Genomic DNA, 25625 nt, shown 5'->3' on the forward strand with positions numbered 1-25625 from the left:
ATTTCAGGGTATTTTATATAAACAATTTCTCTTCCCGAGAATACTTGTAACATTCCATGAAAAGGCTTTGGAATTCCTATTACACATTCATTATATCAATCATATGAATATTGGATTGAATTGTCTTCTGAAAGGCCCCCTAAGCCCTATGTTATCTTTATTATTAATCTGCTTATTCGTATATTGTTTATTGTTGTGGCAGCCAGCACGCACTTCTTTAATTGAGAAGACTGCAATACAAAGGAAGGTAGGTGGGCATCCTTTCAGATGGTAATCTGTTTCCTGAAGCACTGATTCAGTGGCAATCCGCCCAGGATAGAACTGAATTACAACTCCCAGCATCTCTCTCATTTCCAATGAGTTGTTTTATTTTTAAACCAGGGGTTTGAAGACAGAAAGATATTTCAGATAACACACAATTTGATCAATATTTCAAAGGGTATTTCTCATACTCATCTCACAAGAAGCCTGTAGGGTTGTTAATATAATTGATTTACACATAATTCAAGGAAAGTTGAAGTGTTCATTGTACTACTGAGTAAAACATCACATACATCGTAGGTGAAGCTGGCAGTGGTGCTCACAGTTAAGGCAGCCTGACACTTGTCCATTACTGGACCATTTTCACTACTTCCTGTTTTTTGATCTACCACCCACAAAATCAAAACATCCCAAAACAGGAAGACTCTAAGCAATATTGGATTAAAGTCATTTTGCTGACCATTCCACAATGTTTGTGTTGTTTTGTTACAGTAAGAGATATTTCTCTCTTCCTTTTTTTTTTGCTGCTCAATTCCACTTTTCTATCCTCCATATAACTCCTATCCTCCAGTTTGTACATGAGCATTGTTCAGACTGCTTAAGACATGTGAATGGAAGGGTACAAAAGGAGTAGGGTTCACACCGTAACATTCACAGCACAGTAGCAAACCTGACTTTATGATCTTTTTATGTTTCTTACTTCTATTTGTAGGCATTACTTGGAACTGTAGCAACTGCTGAATGCTAAGAAAGGGAATTATGTCTGTTTTCTAAAGCATATCAATATAGGAGAGGAAATCAGGTGAAAAAAGTCCTTTCCCTGGACCCCATCAAAGGAGACATATCAAATGTACTTCTTTTTGCACAATCACAACTGTATCTTACATCAACCTACCTTACATTATTATGTTATATTTTATACACTCATGAAAACCTTTGTAATCTTGGCAACACTAAAAATTCTGATTATATTTCCTTTCAAGTTCCCTGAATCTGGTTCCATGAAGTCCTCCTGATGGTCAATGCTGGGCTCAGAAGCAAGTGCAAGGTAAATATCCTTACAATGTTTGGTATAAAATCCCAAGCAGAAGAGGAAAAAAATATAAGTGATTAAATTTAATTCAGAGGATTCATCCATGAAAGATGAAAGGGTGCTGCAGTACTTAAACTTGAAGAAATGAGTCTAGAGTGAGCATGAGCTGGGAAAGAAGAAACAGGACAATGCACAGGTTTGAATTTTGAAAGTGGCCATCAAACAATAATGAACTAAACAGGTTATGAGACATCTGAGTCACAACCAAAGTCTTTGTGCAGGTAATAGCCCACTGCAGAATCAAGAGTGTGAATTACTTTAGCATGTGTTGAAAGGTGTAAGCTAAACCATAATATTTTTTGAGTTGTCATGATATAAACACTATTTAATATCTTCATCAATGACATAGATAGTGGGATTAAGGGCACTCTCAGCCAATTTGCATATGATACCAAGCTGAGTGCTGCAGTTGATTCCCTGGAGTAAAGCACCCAGAGAGACCTTGAACATATGATTTTATAGGAGAATATATTTATGTTTCTCTCTTAAGAATGTTTATAAAAGAAGTTCTTAGTATTCAATATTTCTACAAATGTAGCAATTGAAAAGGGACTTAGATATTAAAATTTGTCATAATAATGTAAACAGTCTATAAAGTAGTCTAATTTTAAAACCATATTACAAGTGTCTAAGATATAAAATTAAGTGCATTTAGGCAGAAGTCTAACAGCTGGAGAATGATGATGATGGATCTTAGGATGTTGTTTTGGATATGTCTGTGCACATATAACATGTAAATTACCTGTCATCTAAATTTGATTGCAAGTTCATTTTCCCTTTGAGTATGAAACACATGAGTACACACATAACAATAAAATAATAATTCTAAATATTTTAATGTCACTTTATGTTAGACATTTCCACCCATGATTCTGAAAAGCACTAGAAGATAACTTTCCAGATATAAGATTCTGATGTTAGCAATGAATCATTTAAGATAATATTTTTGATGACTAGATTGAGCACCAAATCCATTTGAATTCATATAGTGCACATGGTATCCGTACTGCCCTGAAATATTAACAAATCAATGTGTATTAATTTGAACAATTATACGACAGTATTCATACTAACCTGCAATGAAACATTCTTCCAGGTCCATCAACACATACACCTCCATTGTAACAAAGAACTGAGTTCAGTGTGGGCTCACTGCAAACATCGACATCAACTTCACAAAACCTGCCAGTGTAGCCACTCAGGCAAACACAAACAAATGCATTGATGGCATCTTGGCAAGAACCTCCATTAATGCAGGGAGCAGATTCACATTCCTGAGAAGAGAAATAATAATACATTGATTACACACCTTTAAAACACATTAGTTTCTCATTCACCTCAACAAGTGCAAGAGACTGAATCTGGAGATTAGAAAAAGTATTGGACTATTTTGCTGTCTGATAAATAGAAGTCTCTAATTTGATGCATTTTTTTTTTATATAGAGATCCTTTGATTACAGCTCACACTCACTATACTTGTTCTTACTCATTAATCTTGCAGAGATGCAAATATAGCTTTATATAAGCAGTCTTACAACCAAAAGTATGCAATCCCAATCATGATTAAATTTTTAAAGCATGTTTTTGAGCCACAGTCTTATAATTATTTATTAGAATTTTTTATATTAGGGCCTACTGCTGTACAAGTAACACATTAGTAAGGCAATTATGGACAGAATAAAGAATTACTTATATAAATGAATGCACACAAGCTTTTTATCAGTATTTCCTGATAAATGTTTTCTCATTATCAATTAATGCCTAATTGCAAATAGAAACATGTTTATGTGTTCAGATAATAACAATTTCCTCTGATAAGGCTAATGTAAAAATCATCAAATTCAAACCACACAAATTAGCAGCAAGTTAATATTTCTCCAGAATTACAGGAGTTTGGTTAGTGCAATAGACAGTGTAAGAAATATGTGTTTGCCCTTGATCACAGAAACCTAGTTTTTACCTGTATCCCAAAGGAGTCGTATTTTGCAGCTGCAACCCAAATTGTCTGGCTAAATCCAGTATTTTAAATTTATTTTCACACTCCCATAACTTTAGAATGTTTAATTCTTTAAGGATATCCAAGGGCACTCACATTTCCTGCAGGTAATACAGTAGCTTTGACAGACTATAAATGCAGATATCCATGGGGAATTGTGAGAAAACAACTTATTTTCCTATAAGCTCTCCAGCTGGGTGTATATAGGATGATTTATTAGTGAGCATTACATAAGCTAATTGAATTATATATCCCACAGGAAGATGGAGATAGCCCTACAGACTGCCAAAATTTCTGTGTCTAGGTTCTAGAAGTAATCTTTTGCTATATTAATTACTTTTTTCTTTTTTTTTGGCAGACAGTAGTGTTCTTTTTGTATTTTAAAAAATTCTTAATTCTCAGTTCCAGCTATCTGACTTTTCTCTATTCCATTAACTTGTCCAATCTTCTTCATTTGTATTCACTTGTATTCCACACTACAAACCCAAAATTTATTTATTCTCATTAGCAGAGTAAATTAAATCTACACTAATTACTGGATCAAATTTTTACTTAATTATGATTCAAAAGTTAAAGTCCAAAAAATACTGAAATCATCAAAGTAACTAAGGATAAATTTAAAGCTCAGACTGAAGTTCACAGCTTTGTCTGACTTGTATCAAGTTCCAAGTTGTGCGAAGTTTCAAACAACACAAAACCTTTTTATTTTCTTCTGTGAAATGTATCTTCTTTTAAGATTTTACAGTCAGATAAATGTCAGACAGTTTGTAGGAAAGAAATCACTCCCATCACTTTCTAGTACATTCTGTTTTTCATTAGACTTGCAAAAAACCAGAGTACACTACTACCAGAGATATGCTAGTCTGTACTGCTCTTTACTCATGCAAGAAAATCGTGTCAGTGTAAAAACAGAACTATGTTAAAAATGCCACAAATAACTTTATCCCAAAGTTGATTAGCTACCACACTACCACCAAATACTATAGTTTTTAGTCTAAAGAACAAGGACATGAAATGAAGTTGCAACTGAAGTTGCAAGACAACTGTTATCAAGGTTTGCCTATCATAGATCCCAGCAGAGAATGATTTTACAGCAGGACACTAGGCTGGCTCTGCAGAAAATTCCCAGCTACACTGATTATCTCAATACAAGTTCATTGAAACACCAATGCTGTTTTCATTTTGTCCTCCTTTATGTAATAGGAGATTGAATCTTAACTATGACCCCTAACCAGACAGCTGCCAAGTTGGAGCAACAATAGGGACCCACAATCCTAGAAACATTGCCTCTCTTGTTCAGTACAGAAGGAGAAAAATACTTTCTTGGTCACCTCAGCTGCCCAGTTCCCAACCTAATAATATAAAATTTTAATATTTTCTTGTTTAGAAGTGATCAGATAAGGAAAATTGTCTCTGAACAACTAAGAAAAATGAAAACTACAAGAATAACATTCACAAAATGGGCCATTTTAGCTTTTCCAAAGCACAAATTTGTTCATATATACGAGTGTCGGAATTACTGATTTATTTATACTTAAATTTGTAGCTTCTTATTTTCATGGGGTCTTTTCAATCTTTACTAAATCTGGAACTTTAATTTGAACAGGATTTGAAAAATGCATACTTTTTAAGCTTCAGAGACAAAATCTTGATCTGATAGCAAACCTCTTAAGAATTTTGCAACTTCTACCATTAATTTTCTAGAAATAAATGTTTAGGAACAAAAGAAAAAAAAAAAAGAACCAAAGTCAGACACACAAAAAAACCACCCAAAACCCAAAAATACAACCAGCCAAAAATAAACCAACCACAAAGAAAATAATACCAAAATTAAACTCCTCCCAAAAGGCACAAAAATTACTTTCAGCTCTGAGATGGACTTCTCAACAGAATTATTCCGTTTAGAAAGCAGAGAACAGGCTGAGACCTCCAGGGCCCACTGAGCAGTGATAACACTAAGAGGTCATGGGGTAATACCAGTGACACCTTTGGTCCCCAGCTTGTTTTCTTCCTCAGGACTTTGTGCAAATGTCCAGCACTCCTTTTAATTACTATTCTCTCAGATTTCTTCATTTTTTTCAAGCCCTACTTTCATTTTCAGTTTCCTCTGAGAACCCTAAAAGTCTGATTGTATGAGACTTTTAGTCTCATACCCCACCCGGCCTCACCGTCCTGCTGTGCTCCGGCCCAAGCAGCAGTACACTGCTGCAGGCCTAGCAGATGGCTTCTTTCAACACAAAATAAACTGAGATAATTTAGGTTAAAAGAGCTGTTAAAATAGCTTTATTTGGCAAGGTTTTGCTTGCAGTGGGTGGGGGGACACTCTGTGAAGGGAGGCCAGGGCTGCTCAGCTGGACACAGCCATTCCCAGCTGGACAGAGCCAGTTCCAGCCAGATCCAGCTGCCCATTGCAGGCTGCGGCTGAGCCCACAGCTGGGGCAGCAGCAATGTGTTTAGGAAGTGCCTAAAAACGTGAGGAAAAGCATCGGAGACAGGAGTGAGGAAAAGTGTGAAAAAAACCCTTGCAGGTTGAAAGGTCAGAGAAGAAGGAGGGGGAGGCAGTGTCCACCAGGGATCCCTGGGAAGATCCTCAAGGAGACCATTGTGAGGCAGGTTGGCCTCTTCTAGCCCACAAAGGACCACGGAGGAGCAGGTATCCACACTGCCACATGTGTGACCATCACACCACAGCAGGCAGATGTGCCCTGAAGGAGGTTGCAGCCTGTGAGAGAGCCCATGCTTGACCATACTCTGGGCAGAAGCTGCAGCCCCTGCAGAGGAGACTCTTCAGGAAAATGTTTTCTGGCAGGTTGGAAGGAAAGTCTTTTAGTTTTTCTTAACAGTAATTTCAATTATTCTTTCCCAGGCTGAGACTGTTTTTCTTGTGACAATAATCAGAGATCACGACCAGTCTCCCAGTCCTTATCTTGACCCACAAGCTTCTCATTTCCTCCCTCTCTCCTGATAAGGAGGGGGAGTGCAGGAGCGGCTGTGCAGTGTGGATGTGTGGCCAAAGAGAACTCACTACACCTGGGTATTCATAGGCTGTAAAACTTTTGTTTCTGTCCTATCAGAGCAAGTAACCTGTCCAAATGGAGCTGTGATGCCTAGCTTTCCTGTGGCCATCATTGCCCTTTTTCCCTTTCTGTTTTGTTTGTTCCATTCAAGGGTAGCTTCAGTCAAACCAAGGCTACAGCCGTACACAAACAAGGAAACCAGGACAGAAAACTTCTCCTAAGGCCTTATCTTCTCTTCTTGCTCTGAAGAGGTTTGTTGCTTACACTGTCACCAAAATACCCTAAAATGCTCCACCCTTGACTTCAGTCGAGGTGCTCTGTTTATCCTAACCTTCCTCACATGCATAAGGGATGCCCAATACTCACACTTTGCAGCATATCAGTGCTTCCCTTCCCAGCTCACCTTTCAAACAATGTGTGGCTTTCATAAGCTCCAATGCAAAGAAAAAAAATTATTAAAATAATTAAAATTATGCAATTGTAATTATTGGTATAGAAGTTCCAGAATTCTTGACAGCTCTATGAGTGTTCTCATGTGTACATAATCAACAAAAAACTGAGAGAGAGATAATGGCAATGCACAATTATTTTCACAAGAACTATTATAAATTGAGCATTTAACTCCCAGAGATAGTCAGTACAAAAATAACCACTGGGATTCCCCAAATCCAGATATATCCAGTAAGAGATAAGGTTCAACTTGACTACTAAGGATCAGTCACTGTAAAACTGCTAAATGTTGATCTTCCACCTCATTATGTTTTAAGATAAAGGCTTGAGGAATCTCTAAAACATATGCTCCAGGCAAATAAAAGTTAAATACAAATATTAATTTTCATGGAGATACAAGTGAATGGAAAAAACACATACTTCTAACAGGAGAACAGAATGGTGATTTTCTGGATTTATTTTTACTAAACTATGTTTACAGTAAACATAAGTACTTATTGAGTTTTTTAGCATAGCAAGGCAATTTAAAAATCAAGGCAAAAAAGTGAAAGAATATTGATATTCCTAGTTATGCAGCTCATTTAAGGGTAGATTTATTAAAAATTCTTTGTTCAAAGAATGCCATACAAGATCCACTACATGTATTAGAGTAGTAGCAATAATTTATTATTTATTTTCTGTATTTCCTGTTCTCTGAATGTCACGGTGTAGTAAATCTAGTTTGTACTAGGAAGAAAATTACTGTCCCTTAAGAGAGTCCACCTTGGCATGGCATAGTTCACTGGTTCTTCTGGCAGGGAATTGTTCTGAAATCTGGACTCTAAACAAGTGACCTAAAAAGGCAATTTGCTCAAGGCATACTACTTCCATATCCAAATCTGTGGGTGCATACTGACATCTGTTTTTGAAAGTGAGGTTATTCTGTCTAAGAAAGCCCAACTTTCTACATATTTCATTATATTATCTTCAAATTCACAATCCATAGCTTGAAACAGCTCTAGAGGGAACATATTTTGGCAAACTAATAAAAATAGTGAAAATCTATTACTTTTCAAAATAATGTGTTTGTTCAACACTGTTTCTTGAATAATAATCTGGAGGTGCATTTTGGAAGTTAGGATATTTTTTTTATTTTCCAGCAGAAAGGACTGTTTTCCAGTAGTCTGCCTTGGAAATGCTTACTAAAAATACAAAATTATTTCTAACTAATCTTTAAAATCTATTTCTATAAAAGCGATTCAATACAAAAAAAATTGCAAATGTAGACTTATTTTTATTTAAGTGAAGTTTTGCTTTGTACCAGAAAGGTAATTATGAAGTGGAATAATTCTCAAGAGAACTCATTCAAATCCACTACGGTGATTTCAGGGGGAGGTAATGGGAGAAAAGAAATGGATAAGAAAGAGATTTAAAGACAATATTGTACCACAAGAGAAAGATGTTTTCAAGAGACATGCTTCTATTCACTTAATAATAGGACAACACTATTCTCAGGTCAAAACTGAAGGCTTTTTATTAAGCAAGAGCCATGTGGCTAAGAGTTTGGAATGAAATAAAAAAATAAAGCATATAGAAAGTAAAAAAGGCTGTAAATAAATGCTTTAGAAGCTAATTAATGTTTTAAATCAAAGTTTTTTACATACAGAATATAATATGTCTATGGTTGTAATTAATGCTGAATTCAGATTTTGAAAACAATCACCTAATTTTACAATGTATATACTTTGGGTTAAATCTCAATAGTATTGATGCCATATAAGAGTATGAGATTTATACTGAGACCTTTAGATGACTGGTCCAGATATATTACTATTTGATGTTTGTCAAAACTATAAATAAAATGTATTTTTCTAACGAGTAAAATTATTACCCTATTTTTTGCAGTTAATATAATCATGTATTCATTTTGCTTAACAATTTACTTCCCAAAACTTTTTCTTTTGGTAGGTTGAATATATATACAACATCTTGAGGACTGAACATGGAAAACTTGTGTCCACCGTTCAGAATGTTGGCTTTATCCAAAATAATTCAAAAGGTGTTCAAAATGAAAAGAAGGTTTTGCCTTGAAATTTTGTGTTATAAGCACAAGGAGAAGAGAAAAAATAATAAAAATAAATTTAATTTTGAGAAAATAATAGAAAGCGGAGTCATACTGGATCAGACCAGTGCTCCATCTGCCCCAGTATTCTGTCTACTGTAGTGACAGAGGGAAAGCCACTTTAGCAAAATCTATGTCCCATGCATCCTCCCTTCAGCAAGAAGAACTGTCTAATCAGACATGAAAAACTGATGGTATTTCCCTGATGGATTCATTTATCATTCACTTATGAACCTGGTGTCTGTGACCTGCCTAATTTGTCTTAACCTACTAAGAGATGACCAGACTCCCCAGCCTTTGAGGATGGGGCAGGAAGTTCTAGGTGTTCTCTGCTTCCTCTGAAACAAAGTAGTTTGATTTCTTCCAGATATTTCTCTGTTTATTTTTATCATGTCCCTCCAATTGTCTGTTCCTCACTACAGAATTTGAGGAAGTGATTTTCCATTTATCTTCTTCTGCAGCAGTTTTCTAAATCTTAATTACATTTCCTTTCAATTTCCCCTCTTTAAAGGGAACAATTTCAGGCCTTTAAATATCTCTTTACATATTGGCTAGGCAATTCACATAATATTTACTCTCTGTAGCTTCTCTAACTCTCCTTAACGTGCAAGGTCCAAAATGCAACCAATGTATGAGCCCACCTTGGTTTTATGTAGAAGGGAAACCCTGTCCTCTCACTTGTTCCTCACACTTTTCCTGATCATGCCCAGCAAGATTTTTTGCTATGCTTTGCTGTGACTGTAAATTGAGAAAATTACTTCAGAGAGCTGTCAATAATTGTTCCAAATCTTCTTTCCAGAATTATAACTGGCAATTGAATTCAGATGTATGAGGCTATTTCTCCCTAGAATATTCCTTTACAGTGAGGCTTATCTGCCACCTTTTCCCTATTTCCATTCTGTGAGGTTCTTGCATTGGTCAAATGCAAAGAATTCGCTAAGTTTCTCTCAAGCCTTGTTTGAGTGCACATTTTGCATTTTCACCATCAAGAAATCCCACTTATTCCCTGGTTCCAGAGTTTGATAGATGTGAATAAATTTTTATAAGTTAGAGTGCTCTTTAGAAGACACTTTCAAATTTTTGGTTTAGTTTTTTGAAGTTCCTGCCAACATTTGAATTAATATGTTTTGAAAATGTTTCTATTCTTTCCATATAGGCAAACTCTCCATTTATTAAAATGCCATTTTTTCCTTGTGACAGTCTGAAGTTTCCTTCTTAAGCTAGTCAGGGGCTTTGAACAACACATTTTACCTAGGCTCTTAACATTATTTGTTAATATGCTTGTGGGCCTCACTTTTACAAAGTTAATTTTCTTGAAACTGAATATAGTAATTTAATATTCCTGGGGTTTAGGATATACTCTGTTGCTAGAGTATCTGTGATGCGAGATCATACTATGGTATCAGTTGATAGGATTTTCTCATGTCATAGTTTTATATATTATAAATATGCCTGTCAGTTGAATGTCCTTAGAGGGCTTAGTGCTTTGGGGGTGAAACTCTTCTTCAACATTCTTGTAGGTCTCACCCATTTCTTTGCTTCACCAATCTATATTATCTATTTTTCTTATTACTTTCTATTTAAAAGACTCTCTAATTCAGTCACTCTGACTTCAAACAAACTTCCTATGTCAAGGCCAGATGTGTCTGAAGTATTACATGCACTGAAATTGTCCTGTGGGTCTGTAATTACAGATATTGTGTTTTGCACAATAAAGTGGGTATCTCCCTTTCTTCCCACTCTTAGATTTACCTATCTGCATCTTGTGCATAAACCACATTTTTTTTTGCAAAGTTAATCTTAGTTTAGTTTATTTCAAGAAATTACTTACTTTACCAAATGCTTTTTAAACTAGTTAGCAATAGGTAAAAATAATCAGGAGTCTGAAGTCTCAGAGAGATATCCGCCTTATCCGAGGGTCTTTGTACATCCACCAACGCTGCCCATACCCATGTCTTTTGTGCAATCTGCCTGGTCCTGATGAATAAATATTTATTTGCTTGAAGTAGCCTCTGCGTGTGCATAAGCTGTGGTGCTTTTGCACATAAAATTAGCTGATTTTCCTGATTTACTATTTGTTTCTATCTTTTATAAAAATAGTGATAAAAGATCTGTAAAATCAGATAAAATAAAACAAATCTAGGATGCAGCCTGATCACAGCTTTCTATCACATACAAGTCAAAACAACAAGCTGAATATTCTCCTGTGTAAAGACTCAAAATGTTTTTTGCTTCTTTTTTGACAGGATGAGCCATCTTAACTGAGCATGGAAGAAGCACATCTGTCAATCATGTCTCATACATCACAGCAAACAAAGAAAAAGCCCAAAAAATTAAGAAGCAATGTCTATTACTAACCATAATTGCTATTACTGCACATTTTATTATTCTATGTTTATCAGAGAGTAAAGATCAATTTTCCATTATGTATATTCATTTTATAATTTTAAAAATATGCAAATTTCAAAGGGAATTGTGTGTATTGAAATTGATTCATATAGTGCATATATTTTTACTGTTACTTGTTTTTGAATGAATTCCATAAATGAAAGCAATGAAAACTGTAGTAGATAGGGAAGTTCCAATATACACACTCCATAATTGATATACAAAAGTTATAGGCTATAATTACAAAGTGCTTATTTTGTACCTAAAAGAACCTAAAAGTACTAGACAATCAGAGAAAGTTTTGAAGTGTATTTTCTTGAAAACTCTATAGCCACACAGGCGAGAATGAAAAAATCCAGGGTAAAAAAGAAATAAAAATCAGGACAAAAAAAGTAAAGAAAGAAGATCCAAACAACACATATACACACATAAATATTATTTTTAAACAGGTTATTTGAATCATTTTTGTTGCTGATCTTGTAATGACTACCCAGCCATTCTCTCACTCTCCCTCCTCCTAAATGACAAGGAAAGAAAAGAAGATTACAAAGCTCTTAGATTGATAAGGACAGAGATATCACTTGCCATTTACTGTAATAGGCAAATCAGACTTGACATAGATAAAATATTAATTTATGTTCAACTACAAACAGACCAGTGAGAACAGAAAAAAGTGTAAATCCACACTCCTTACCAGGCTCATCTTCACTCCTCTATTTAAGTGTTCTACTTCCTTGTTTCACCCTGAAAAGTTTGGACTGGGTAAGGAGAGAGGGATCTTAGGTCACACCAGCTCCTCTCTGCTGCTCCTTCTTTCTCCCACTTTTCCCCTGCTTCAGTGTGGGGCCTTTTCATGTGCTGCAGGATGAAACTGCTCCTGCATGGGCTTCTCTCCATGCATCACAGTTCTTGCCTACAGCCTGCTCCGGCTGGGGCATTCCATGGGCTGCAACACTCAGGCCATATTCACATGGGGTCTTATGTGGCCGGCAGTGCAGATGTCTGCTCTGGCATGGTGCCCTCCATGAACTACTGGCAAATACCTGCTCCACCATGATTCTCTTCAGGGGCTACCGCTCCGACAATCTCTGTTGCAGCATTTTGAGCTCCTCTTCCCTCTCTCCTTCAATGACTGTGGATACTGCCTGGTCGTTTCTTACAATTATTCCCCTCCCCCCCCCCCCCCCCCCACTCCTTTCTTTGCTGAATAGTGTTTTCTGCTCTTTCTTAAATATGTTTTTACAAAGGTGCCATCATCTTAAGTGAGAGGCTCAACTCTTCCTTACAGTTGGTTGGTTGGAACTGACTCAAATGGATTGTTTCCAGCATGGTGCAGCCCCTGGCCTGTTCTCACAAAAGCCACTCCTGCAGACCCCCTTCTAAACAGAATCTTGGTTCCTGCGCCAATGAAATTGCATAGCCATTAATATAAAGAAATGTGCTTTCAAGTTATGAAAGAAAGAAAAATAAAAGATATACATATATCAGATTAAATAATGATTATTTTTTAAAATGAAAAAGTGGCTGAAGCTACTCTAGAAAAAAACAATTACAGAGCATAAACTTACTATGATTATTATGATATGCATAGCCCTACACAGTCAGAAAGCCTAGCTGATCACTGTAAGAGTTGCATAGGTATATGTCTGAGCAGGATGAATGCAATGATAGAACCTTAAAATATGACATTTGCAGCATAGTGTAATCTGGAAATCATACTGCATGCAAATTGAAAGACTATCAGAAAATGAAGTTGTTACTCTGACAGACTTATCTATCAAAGGTATATGTATATTGTTTCTTCCTATGAGTTTCTAATCTATGCATTTTCAAACATCTTGCTATGAAATATGATGATCTTTTGAATATAATTTTATTATGTTTTCTACAGGTCATTTAATCTCTTGTTCTCTTTAAATGGAGAAAAGTGTAAATCATGGATGCTTCAGGAGAAAATATTACCTAAGGGTATTCTGTATTAGCATTTGCAACAAATGATAAACATACAGATTTGCAAAACCATATCTTATCATATCATGATGGGCATTCTGTAGAGCTGGATTACTTATTACTTTCTTTTTCTTTCTGTAAAAGAGTTTGGAAGCTAATATACCAGCTAGAATTACCCCTTGTGTAATTCTCATGGATTTTCAACAGAAAAATTATGGACCATACTTCCTTTATGTAATATGACACATTTTTAGTTATTTAGTACTTTAAGCTGTAAATAAAAATTATGAAAAGTCCATGCATTCAGGTATAAAGTAAAAAGAAGCTTCTATAACATTTTGGAATGGTTTTTGAAAATTCAGTAGCACAATATTAGAAACCAGCTAGCTTGAAGGAAGGTTCATGCCAAACTTTCTCATGCCAGATTTTCTCATGAGATCAAATGCATTTAAAAGGATCATATCCCAAGATCATATTAAACTCCATTTGGCAGAAAACCTAAAAAAGTCTAAATCAATTCAATACTTCCTACAAAGTATAGTCAATATTGTAAACTCTGTTCACTGTTCTGCCAGACATAGTCACCTTCTACAAATGGATTTGCTGACCATGGGAATCTCCACAGCACAGACTTATGTATATGGATCCCTTCTTGACCACAGCCATTCCCCATGAGAACATAAAACTGTTCATGAACTTCAGAAGACTAAGTGGGCAGAGTATTTAGAACCTCATGGTTTTATACCATAGAATTCTATTATTGCATGGTTTTTGAAATTTAAATACAAGCCATGGCAACTTTCAGCGTAGAACATTGTACCTTGAGATTTACTATTCAAACATGCAGCTAAATTGCAGCAAAAGAGACTCAAACTCGCAAATTAGTTAATTATACTCTTCATCCCAAACGGAGGGACTAATGATATTCAGGTAATGTCGGCTTAGCTTGCTGTGGCTTTCCAGATTTATCATTCACACTTCACCTTTAAACTTCTTTCGACATTTTCTTAATGGTCTTTTCTAATGCACTGTCGTGTAAGCAAAAAGTAATGCACTTTTCAGAATGGATTTTAAACAACTGAATTTCTGTCATATGTTTTCGATATACTGACTTCAGAGGTTAACTAAATAAAGATGAGTTTCAACGACATATTACCCTTTACTCTATAATTAAAAAAACATTTTGAAAACATACATTAATATTTATCTCACATCTTGAGCTGGTCCATCCATGTTCACAAGAGCATTGATAACCATCAATAAGATCTGTGCATCTGAAATACAAAAGAGTGTTATTTAGCTCTTCACTTATTTAGTTCCAGATACAATACTAGTAGTATCATTCCATGAATTTCAAAATAGTGGTCTGGTGTAACTAACTGTAATGCATGATACTTTTCAATCATGTTATAATAGATTTCAAATGTGCCTGCTGTGGGTGCTGAGGCATTTTGTAAGGATTTTGATTGTCACATTAGAAGACATCTTCTCATTTCAACTGTTGGCATGTAACAGATAAAGATTTTTTCTCAAGTATATTAAACGCTAATTAATCCCCACTTACTGAATACTAGTTATGGTAATGAACAAAAATGCAGGAGAAATTGAGATAATATCACTATATTACATTAGATTAAGCAGGCAACATCTGTCATGTTTAAGTGTGCTTAAACTCTTACTTTATGGAAGAACATAATTAAAAGTATATTTATCAAACATCCCATATCATTAAGTCTTGAAAATTGTTAGTTAGCTACATTATCATGGAGATAATAATAGTTAAATAAATTAGACACCTTCCATGAAGACAAGGGTTTGGCAAGCATTCATTGACATTTATCTCGCAGTTTGTTCCGATGAAACCTCTCTTACAGTGACACTTGTAGGAACTGATGCCATCGATGCAACTTCCATTGTTGAGGCAAGGAGAAGACATACATTCATCTATATTTATTTCACACCTATCACCTGTTAAAAATCCAGAAAATGCAACTAAGTTTTAAATTCTAAACTCAAACCAGCACTATATTTATTAATATCAATATTTCCACATAATTTCTTTTAGTTATATAGATTGTTCATATAGCTCATCATATTCATCAATAAATAATATCCATCTGGAATTGCCTATAGTGTAAATACCAAAAGGATGCTAATATTGACATTCATAATGAAAAATGACAAATATAAAGTGATGACATCTGATTGATGTTTGATATTTGAGTGCTGCTTGAGAAGATTAAAAATTCAAGATACCAGTTTATGAGAATTGAATAGTTTGAAAAGACAAAAAGGAAGAACACAGAATTTTCTACTTGGTAAAGAAAAACAAATGCATGATAAAAAACCAATTGATTGCCGAGAGCATACTCAAAAATGGAAAAGAATAATAAATTATCATGCTATACTAATTTACACATGATATAGAAAAAAAAAAGAAAAAAGAAAGTTGGTCTTTCTCCAGTAACTGAAAATTTTATATCTTTTTGAAAATAGAAAGTACTGGGAGAAAAGGAGAGATTTCCTTTCAGAATTCCTCAGCAGCACCTAGTTCCCTTGTTCAAGTCAATTTTGGTATCAAATATTATAAGACTATTGACAAATACTTGTTACCATTCCATAGGATTTCAGGATAGACAGATGTGAATCAAATGATCAATTAATAGGTTTATCATATGTATAACCAATAATGAAACCAATTATGTATATTAACAAAAATCTATAGCATAAATCAAAGGAATGAAAATTAACAAATAAACATGAGCAGAAATACTAAAAAACATATTGCAGAGCATATTCCAGTTACAGAAAGAAAATAAATTATTTGTTAAATAATTTCTTACAAATCTAAAAACATACTTAAAAATAGTAACTGACTGCAAAGAATTAATTTTGTCACATTGACATTAATGTTGTGAAAAGAATAACATCCTTTCAACATCATTTAAGCATTGTCTCATTCAGTCTGTTATGAGTAAATAATCTATTAAGAAAACTTTTCTATGAGTTGTGCATGGAAAACTAGGGCTCAAAAGGTCACTGAACTTGTTTTTGTTGATTTCATCTTAAGTAAGATTTATTACAACTTAGTGACTAATACCAGAGATTTAGATTTTCTATTTCTATTGTTCTTTGTGCTAGTAATAGACTTATCTCAGGCAAATATTTCATCTATATCAAGTCAAATTCAATTTGTGCTGATTGGACTGCAATAAATTTGAAAGGTTGCCACCTATTTTGAAGTATCTTTTTCTTTGTTTAGACAAGGTTTGATTTCCACTACAGAGAACTTTTCAAGACAAGATTAGACCACAGGAAACAAAACAATTAAAACAATTAAAAACTTCCTTGGTTTGAAACTTTGACAACCTTTTTTTTCATTGAATATCAATTAGGGACCTTGAATACATATGCATGGCTCTTGAGAACTATATTTTGCCAATTAATTTAAAAGTGAATACAAAAACCAGAGGGATAAAATATGAAAATATCACTGTAGCTTGTACTGTTATTTAGATATCTGAACTTTAGACTGGAGCCTGATTTCTTCTCTTTGTTTGAAGGAACATGATACTGATACTTATTCCCCTAGTCTCGGGCTCTGCTTTGGTTTTGCTTTATACATTTACTGCTCCCAGGCTTCCAGCAGTAGCCTGGGAGTGGTGCCCAGACACCCCAGCCCCTCAACACCCCATGCACACAGAGGGCCATGGTTTGTCAGGCAGTGACAGGTGGGGAGTGTCACCCCCTCTCTAGAGGGGCCACCCCAGAGCTGAACCTGGGAAGAGCAGGCAGCAGCCACTGGCCCCAGCACAGGGGTTAAACCAGTGACTTGATAGGTCTTGGCAAGGCTGAGCCTTTGCACTGCTGGATCAGTGCACAGCTGGGGCATCCCCCTGCTGAATGCAGAAATATTTACTGAAATACAAAATGAAGAAATCAAACCACACCTAAAGACACAGCAGTTAAAAATTAAGATTTAGTTGACAGTTGAATAAACTTACAAAAAGAGATATAGAACAAGAAAAACCTGAAACCATGCAAGTAAGCCTATTAATTCATGTCTGAATATAGGAAACATTATAAGAAAATTAACATGGTTGTCAATATTTCTAGAGGAGGCAATGTCTCATTGTCATACCATAGCTGGGCAATGTGCAAATATCAATTCAATATCTGTGATTTCTTAACATTGACTTTAAGAACATAGGATTTAGTGGGATCAATGACTTTATTAAAAGTCATTGAGAAAAGCTTTTAAAACTGAAAGATAACTGAAAACTTGTAATTGAAAAACAAATTTCTAAGAAACAACGTATCTCTCATTTGAACTAATACAGTTCAATATGGAGAAAATTATTGTATTGGTATTTTGCACTGAATATAATAGGTATATATTTCCTGTGTTTCCTATATTAATATAAACACACTCATATATCTTGCAGATTAAAAAAAATATGTTTTATCCAGTATAGTCATTGTTTATTATTTTAACATTTGTGATATAAAATGACATGCAAAATAAAACTAAAATAAGGAACATTTTAAGAGCTGTACTATGTGTTAAAAGGCACAAAGAAAAAAATCACTGTCAGCACTCTAAGCAATGTAAGTATAGCTTTTTTTTTAAAAAAAAAAGTTCATATTTAATTCCAAATCACACTATAACTTGAATGATTCCAGGATACACTAATATTACTATTATATACCTATTATTATTATTATTATTATTATTAGTGTTATTATTATTATTACTATTAGTAGTAGTGGTAGTTTTGTTTATATTTAGCAGTAGTAGTTGTTTTGAATTTCTTCTCCATTAAGCATGTTTTAAGTTGTATGAAATGATCTTATTTAAAATGGAAGCATTTTTATGCATTTTTTAGTGTCAAATGACAATAAAATACAAAGTTTGTTGTTCAACTAAAAATTCAACTTCTCTTTCTCTTCTTGGGACACAAGAAATCATATTTACTATGAGTGAAGCAATGTATTATTTGCATTACAGTTTAAATATTCTATCAAATATGAGAACTGTTCTGTGCTTGGAGGTTTTCCAGACCGAACTGGACAAAGACTTCATCCTGGTCTGACCCCATAGCTAAAACTGATTTCAGCAAGCAATTGGACTAGAGACCTCAGAAGGACCCTTCCAACTTGATTTATTCTGATTCAAGAATGAAATTTCCCCTGTACAACTTGACCCAGTAATCTAGTCAATAACAAAATGCATAGGATCAGAAGTATGATGTGGGTGCAAGGAAGCAGATGAAAATGCAACAAGAATGTGATGATGGTATATGAAAAATGACTTGTGACTAGAATGTATTTTATTATACCCTTGTAATTTTCTTACACTTTTTAATAAAAATCTGGTCAAATTCAGCCTCTCCCATATAAATCCAAGAGATGCTATCATGGCCATATTTTTTAGGAATAAGATGTCATCTTTACAGGAACTGTTTTAACATATAGCATGTTGTGTTCTGCAAAATAAAACCATCTGTCAGCATTCATTGCTTCAGATATTTATTTCTGTGACTGACTGAAACATCCACAGGTTCTTAAGTAATGAATTGCTTGTTTCTATCTTACTAGTTATATCTGATTAATTTGTTTCATTTTTTTCTACCTCCAGTTGTTGTGGGTTAGAAACCATATTCCCCAGTTCAGCGCTGCCAATAGAACCACGCTGCCTCTCCCAATCCAACTGGAGACACAAAAGGCAAAGATCAAGAATTGATACAAGAAAAGTTTACTGGAAATAGCAATGATATAAGGAAATTAACAATATCAACAACAATATTAATTAAAAAAAAACAATTTACATGGAAAACCCATGAAAGTAAAGAAATACTGGACAGTTTTCTCCCCCAGGTTTTCTTGACTGGAAGGACTCCCTCTCCCTGGAAGAGTGACTGCCTTTCATCCTGCTCCTAACAATGACCTGAAGTGGTATAGAAGAGCATCCCAGCCTTAGTCATACCCCTTTCTAGCTACTACAAAAATTAACCCAGTCCTGGCTAAAACCAGTCAGGAATATTTCAGTGCATAGTAAAACAAACAGCAGCATGAGAAATAGTTATTGTAATATTCTTATAGTTTATTTTTTAAATACTACAATAATTTAACATGAAAGATATTAAGTACCTTTACAACTTACACAAAGCTCAAAGAAATATCATGGAGTCACAGAAGAATAGACTGGCATTATGATATGTAATGTTCCTTTGTGGTGTTGTCACATTAGAACTGCCTAAATGATCCTGCCTCTCAGTATTTGTAGCAGAGCAATTTGTGTGGAAATTGAGATTTCAATCCCCTGGGCCTTGGTAACTCTTAAAAAATAGAGACTCCTTTAAAGCACGCACAATGATATACTTAAATTCATTCAATGATCCCTCCCAAGTTACACCAGATGAAAAGTAAAATGACTTTCCTAGTTAGCAATAATAGTTAGGGAACAACTCCAACAGCTCTGGAGCTCTTAGAAGTACATGTCACTTATGATTTTAGCATGGCTTTGATACTATCTCCCACAATATTCCTCTACACAAGTTAGGACTTTATAGTCTGGAAGGGTGGACAACTAGATTTGTAAAAGGTTGGTTGTGGTGAGCTGATTATATTCTGTCAGAAGGCCTGTTAAAAAAGGAGTATCCTCAACTCTGCCACTAGGCTTAAAACACTGGAAGGCTTAAATCTGATCTTTAATCATAAAACTTGAAGAAAACTTTGCATGTTGCAGATTCTTCCATGTCTTTTGTCACAAGGTCCCCCACCCCACTGAGAAATAGGTCCACCTTTTTTATTGGCCTTCCATTTGCCCCCAATGTATATATAAAAGACTTTCTTATGGCTTTACACATTTTCTCAATTCTCAGCTCTAGTTTAGCTTTTCCTTTCCTAATTTCAATTCTAAACACTTGGGCAATGACTTAATATTCCTTCTAAGTAGCCCATCCCTACTCCTTTCATTGAATGTGTGTTTCCTCTCTGCATCTGAGCTCAGTCAGGTGTTTCCTGTTCATCCTGTTGGCCATACCTTCTTAAACACTGTCTTCCATGAACAAGGAGGAGCAGCAATGAAGCAAAGCTGCTACCAGACTAAGACTTAACTGTTTAAAGTATGTCTTAAGGCTCTATTTAGTAGACCATAAGTCATTTTGAGAGGAAAAAGGATGTTTATGCCCTTACCTTGGTACCCAGGAGAGACAGCTAGAAGCTTCGATTTGTCACTTCAAACCAAATTCTCAATGAGGTTACACCTCACTGTTCTAGGTTCTTTCTGGTCTAGGAAATCTTTACTGAATTGTGTTCAAGTTCAACAAGTCCAGCAAAAGCTTCCCCTCCTTTCCTCACAGATCAGAATACAGCACAGACATTACACCACTTCTCAGGAAAATGCATAAAGCATATTTGTGCCATTCTTATACTGTGTTCACCAAACCTAAAGGCTCTAAAGTTCCCCAAACTTATGTAAGTACTCTAATATTAAAACTAAAAGACAGACACCACAAACTACATTTAGTTCAGAAATGCAGATCTGTCAATCTGCATGTTGCATTTGTTCTCTCAGTGTGCCAGTCAGTTTTGACCTCTTTATATGTAAGCTGTCTCTTGCTTTAATGTCTTAAGGAGCATACATCAGATTCCTCCTATCTGACTAAATAAGCGGTCACTTCAGTTAGTAGTGTAGTTACTCTTCTTCCACTGGATATCAACAGCAAGAAATGCCATGAGGCTTGAGGATTGCAGATGGAATAACTACCGGAGCTGACTGGCAGTATAAAGCTGTACAAGCAGCTGGGAAGACAAAAAGACAAAGTAAACTTCTAACTGATTAGATTTTGTGGGACTTTTTTTTGGGTGAACCTATTGTATGAAAAGTTGAGCAGTTTCCATTGTCACATAGATAAAATGAACAGCAGGGTCTGAGACTGATAATAAGGAAGACTGGGCCTCAAACCTGAAGTAAAAGATAAAATACAAGCTGAGTTATTTAAGCCAAAATTTTTATTTCATTTAACATATAACTTAAGTAAACACTTAGTCACTTCCAAATGTCAGTTTGTACTCATCTCATAGGGAAGATAAGAAAGAGAGACCTGTGCTTAACAGAATAACTATTTAAAGCTAAGGCATAATTATTGCTCTGCAAAAGTGACTGAAATCAGTGACTTCATGGTACTTAGTTATTTTTTGGCATCTTTTGGATGATAGCCAGATATTTGCCATTTGAATGAGAATTTTGAATTATTACAGCTCATTTTAACACACATTCTCTTTTAGCCACTGAAATCTTATTTTTAATATTGACTGGAGGTGAGAAAGTGTTGCTGGATGAGCTGCAAGGCACCTTCTGTAAGAAGAGACCAGGGATTGCCTCATGACAGACACAGTTTCCTCTTTTAGTTCATAACCATTCCCCCTTGTTCTATCATTATGTGGCATTTAAAAAGTCCCTCTGTAGCTTTCTTGCAACCCCCCTGTACACACTTGAAGGCTGCTATAAGGTCTCCCTGGTGCCTTCTCCAGGTTTAACCTTTTGGCCTGTCTCCACAGGAGAGGTGTTGCAATCCTCTCACTATTTTTTGTGACCCTCCTCTGGACTTATTCCAAAGGGTCTGTGTTGTTCTTGTGCTGGGTCACCTGAGCTAGACACAGATGGGAGTTCACAGGAGCAAAGCAGAGAGGGAAAATCACCTCCCTCATCCTGCTGGCCACATTGCTTTTGTGCAGTCCACAGTATGGGTGGCTTTCTGGGCTGCCAGTACACACTGCCATGCCATGTTGACCTGACTTCCCTGTCAACAACAAGTTTCATTTTGGGATTGTCCTGACCCACATGCAAGATCTTGCACTTGGTCTTGTTGAGCTTTGTGAGGTTCCCAGAGGTCCATCTCTCCAGTGTGGCAAGGGCCCTCTGGATGGCATTCCTTCCCTCCAAGCAAATGAGTACCACACAGCTTGGTGTCATTGGCAAAATTACTGAGGGGGCACTCAATGTTACTTTCTATGTTGCTGACCCATGAGATTTTTCATCTTTACGTTCTTTTTGAAAGGGACTGAAAGAACAGCTGGATGATCAGCTGGCAGCAGGACAAGCAATGCAACACATTTAAAAAAACCCAAACACTTTGGTCTCTCAAAGAGATCTTAAAATTGTTTTCTTAACCTCAAATAAAGAAAACCAGAAAGTAAAGTCTAAGGAATGATCAAGTCTTTCAATGAAGACAATTTGGTAATCCTAGAATCCTTTCAAATTAATCAATTAGAAATTAACAAAGTTCTAGTGTCAAAAACATATTCTTTTTAAATCCATTTTACAGCAGAGTTGGTACCCAGACACTTATGGTTTATACTTGAATATAAAATAAATTTTTCTTAACATGAAAATTATTTCACTTGAAGCATGTCTGAATCATCTGGGTTATATTTTGACATAAGATTATTCAGATGGCAAGATTTAGAAAAGAGATTAACACCTCAGTCATTAAACTGACCTTGAGGGCAAGAGATTGCAACACATTGTGTTTAAATATACATGCCTTTTAAAATGTTATACCGAGCATTTGAAGTGAAATTAATATTAGTGTTTTTTGCTATTTTTTTAGTATCAAATTCATTGAAATATTGAGATTGTTTCTTCTAATTTTATTCTTTATATAATTTTATAGGAGTGCACACTCAGAATGCGTCAGACAGCTTTGCATCAATGAAGATATATCTGTACTCCTAAATTGTATTTTGCTTCTAGTTTTAATTTGCTGGTTAAATTACATTTCATTTATAATTCCACAAATAGTCATGAAAGTTCCACTTGTTTACAGTGTATCTTCATATTCCCTCACAAAGAACCTTGGTAACCTATCAAGCCAAAATAATTGTTACATACCCTTTGGTGTCCTTAGATTATCAACAAATTTCCTGTATTTATAGTAACATTTACAAAATCAAAGGATTATGGAATCATGTAGAAAAAAGCAGTCCCTGAGTAAGACATATTTCAAAGACTATCTTAGTGTAAAGAAGACCATGGAAACACGGTGTTTTCTTACTCAAAATATCTGTCCTCTATGCACATTAAGTCTCATTACAAAGCAAAAGGTTTAGTTGTTAGTTTCTTTAGATTTGAAGTATAAATTCAACAGTTATTGATGTAAGCACTAACATTCAGCACTAACTCCAGCCAACAAATGCCTGTCTAGACAAAACAGATTTTAGATTCAGTGACTCACAAGGCATCTTCCATTTTGTGTTTTTATATCTAGCACTCTGATACCACCAACGTACAAACAACAAGCAGCAACAGCTATGATCTATTCTACCTAGGACTTTCAGAACTGCTTTGTGAAATCACTTTGCTTCTCATTTTGCTCTAGGAAATAAACAGTTTCATACATGCCCAGATCACCAAAGTTTTATTCTCCAAAGTATCTGGTGTAAGGGTTTTAATCAGGGTGCATTAGTGATATTTAGAGCTTAGGAAGATCATTGTTGTTGCCAGTGAAATCACGACAGAATACACCTGTGCATTTTTACTCTGAAAGGTGATCATATTTTTTAAAAGTCTATATATGCAAATCATTAGATTTTATATTAGCAGTGTGGATAACAACTATATTTTAATAGTTTACAAATTATTTCTTAAGTATTTTTTATTAAAAATCTATTTAAAATGAAATAAACTTATGAACAATGTAAAATAAATTCAAAATAACATAAATCCATGGAGGACTTAAAATTATATTTTACCTTAAATAACTTAAGAATTTAAAACAAGAGATACATTATATGCCAAAATTTCAGAGGCAACAGAGCAGAGATCAGTTTCTAAAGACTGCCTTCTCTAAGACAGTAAATTATATGATGACCAAAAAAACTATTCAGAATATCTAATAAAAGTTAGTAATTTTAAAATAAGATTGAATAAACAAAATGAAATATATTACCATAATTAGGCCCAAACAATTAAATGCATTTCAATTTGTTTCCAGTTTCCATTAATTATAAGTGTATGATATTTTAATAGTTGATGATTAAAGTTGGCAGTATATAAAACATTTTTTAAAATTCAGCTGATCATTGGGAACAATTCATGCTGTCATCTGTCTTAAAAGGGTCTTCGAAAGAAAAGTTCTTCCTGAATTACAGCTAATTGGAAAAAAAGAAACACAAAAAAACCCAGAACAAAACCCAACATCTTATCCTTGTTGGTTAAATATGTTAGAGAGAAGCACTAAAGTCAAAATGCTTTGTCAATAATGAAAAATCAAGACAAAAGTACACCTGCAGATTGCTTGTTCCTTTTCAAATTCGAATCCCCTAAGTGCTCATGTTCATGTGTCTTGTCTTTTATAAATATAACATGGAATTGTTAAAGAAACATGTAAATGAAGTTTAATAAAACTGTTTTAACATTTATTAGAAATTACATCTGCAGCACCACTGCCTAATGAACTGAAATTTCTGTGACACCCAGGAAGTACTACTTAGAACACAGGCCATCTGAAAAAAATATTGCAGGGGAAGGCTTTAAAAGATTTAGGCAGGAAAATTATATAGATTTTTTTCATTTTTTACTGAAATGTCAAGGATAATTTTGAAGAACAGTGCACAAGTGATATATGGACTCAGATTTGTGGTGAATGGAAGAAGGATATACAGCTATACAGAAATTCCCAAAACTGTACTTGTTCTTTGTTCTGTGGAGAATTACATTCCTCTCAGTTCAGTGGATGCAAATTGCATCCTTTTTTATCTTGTACTTTATGTGGTGTTCATCACAGGCTGGAATAGATAGGAAAAACCATTTTATGCAGAAAAAAATTCAGAAATTATTCAATTTGAGAAAACAACTGTAAATATTTCTGCAGTCATATGATCCCGTGTGTTTTCATGTTGCTTAAGATGGATCTATTCAAACATTGTGTATGAACTAGCTCAGCAGCACACTGAGCATTTAAATAAAAGTCAACATAATTTTAGTGAAATTTTACTGCATTTCTACCCATTGAATATTTTGTCATGACTCTGTCAAAATGTAAAGATCAGCACTAAAGGCAATGGTGTCAATCAAACGGGTCAAAAAGTCAAGGTGTTTCTATGGTGCTGTGCAAATTCAAATGACAACATAGCATTTTATTGTTTGTAAAATTTACTCTGTATCTATGGTAATAATTTTTTTTCTGGCTGAATTAAAATGAATACACAATCATTTTCTTTATATTATACAATAATTCATTTCAGCTGAATGTATGGGTGATTAAAAAAATTATAATTCAAGTCTTAATATAAATAATCTTAAACTACTTCAACAGAATTAGATAAAATTATTTTTAAATTAGTATTGATTTATCCTCCAAT

General features: G+C 34.7%; 1 protein-coding gene across 5 annotated transcripts in view; it reads right to left on the minus strand.

Annotated features, from left to right (window-relative positions):
- The window catches only part of EYS (eyes shut homolog), a 797842-nt gene that overhangs the window by 391847 nt on the left and 380370 nt on the right, over window positions 1–25625 (minus strand). For all 5 annotated transcript variants that reach the window (XM_064412283.1, XM_064412282.1, XM_064412281.1 and 2 more), the window contains 3 exons: window positions 15053–15224; window positions 14452–14530; window positions 2429–2628 (listed from right to left, as the gene is read on the minus strand). In XM_064412283.1, coding sequence (XP_064268353.1) covers window positions 2429–2628; window positions 14452–14530; window positions 15053–15224 — 451 coding nt within the window. The remainder of the gene's footprint in view (window positions 1–2428; window positions 2629–14451; window positions 14531–15052; window positions 15225–25625) is intronic.

This window comes from Passer domesticus, chromosome 3, assembly GCF_036417665.1.
Source record: "Passer domesticus isolate bPasDom1 chromosome 3, bPasDom1.hap1, whole genome shotgun sequence".
NCBI lineage: Eukaryota > Metazoa > Chordata > Aves > Passeriformes > Passeridae > Passer > Passer domesticus.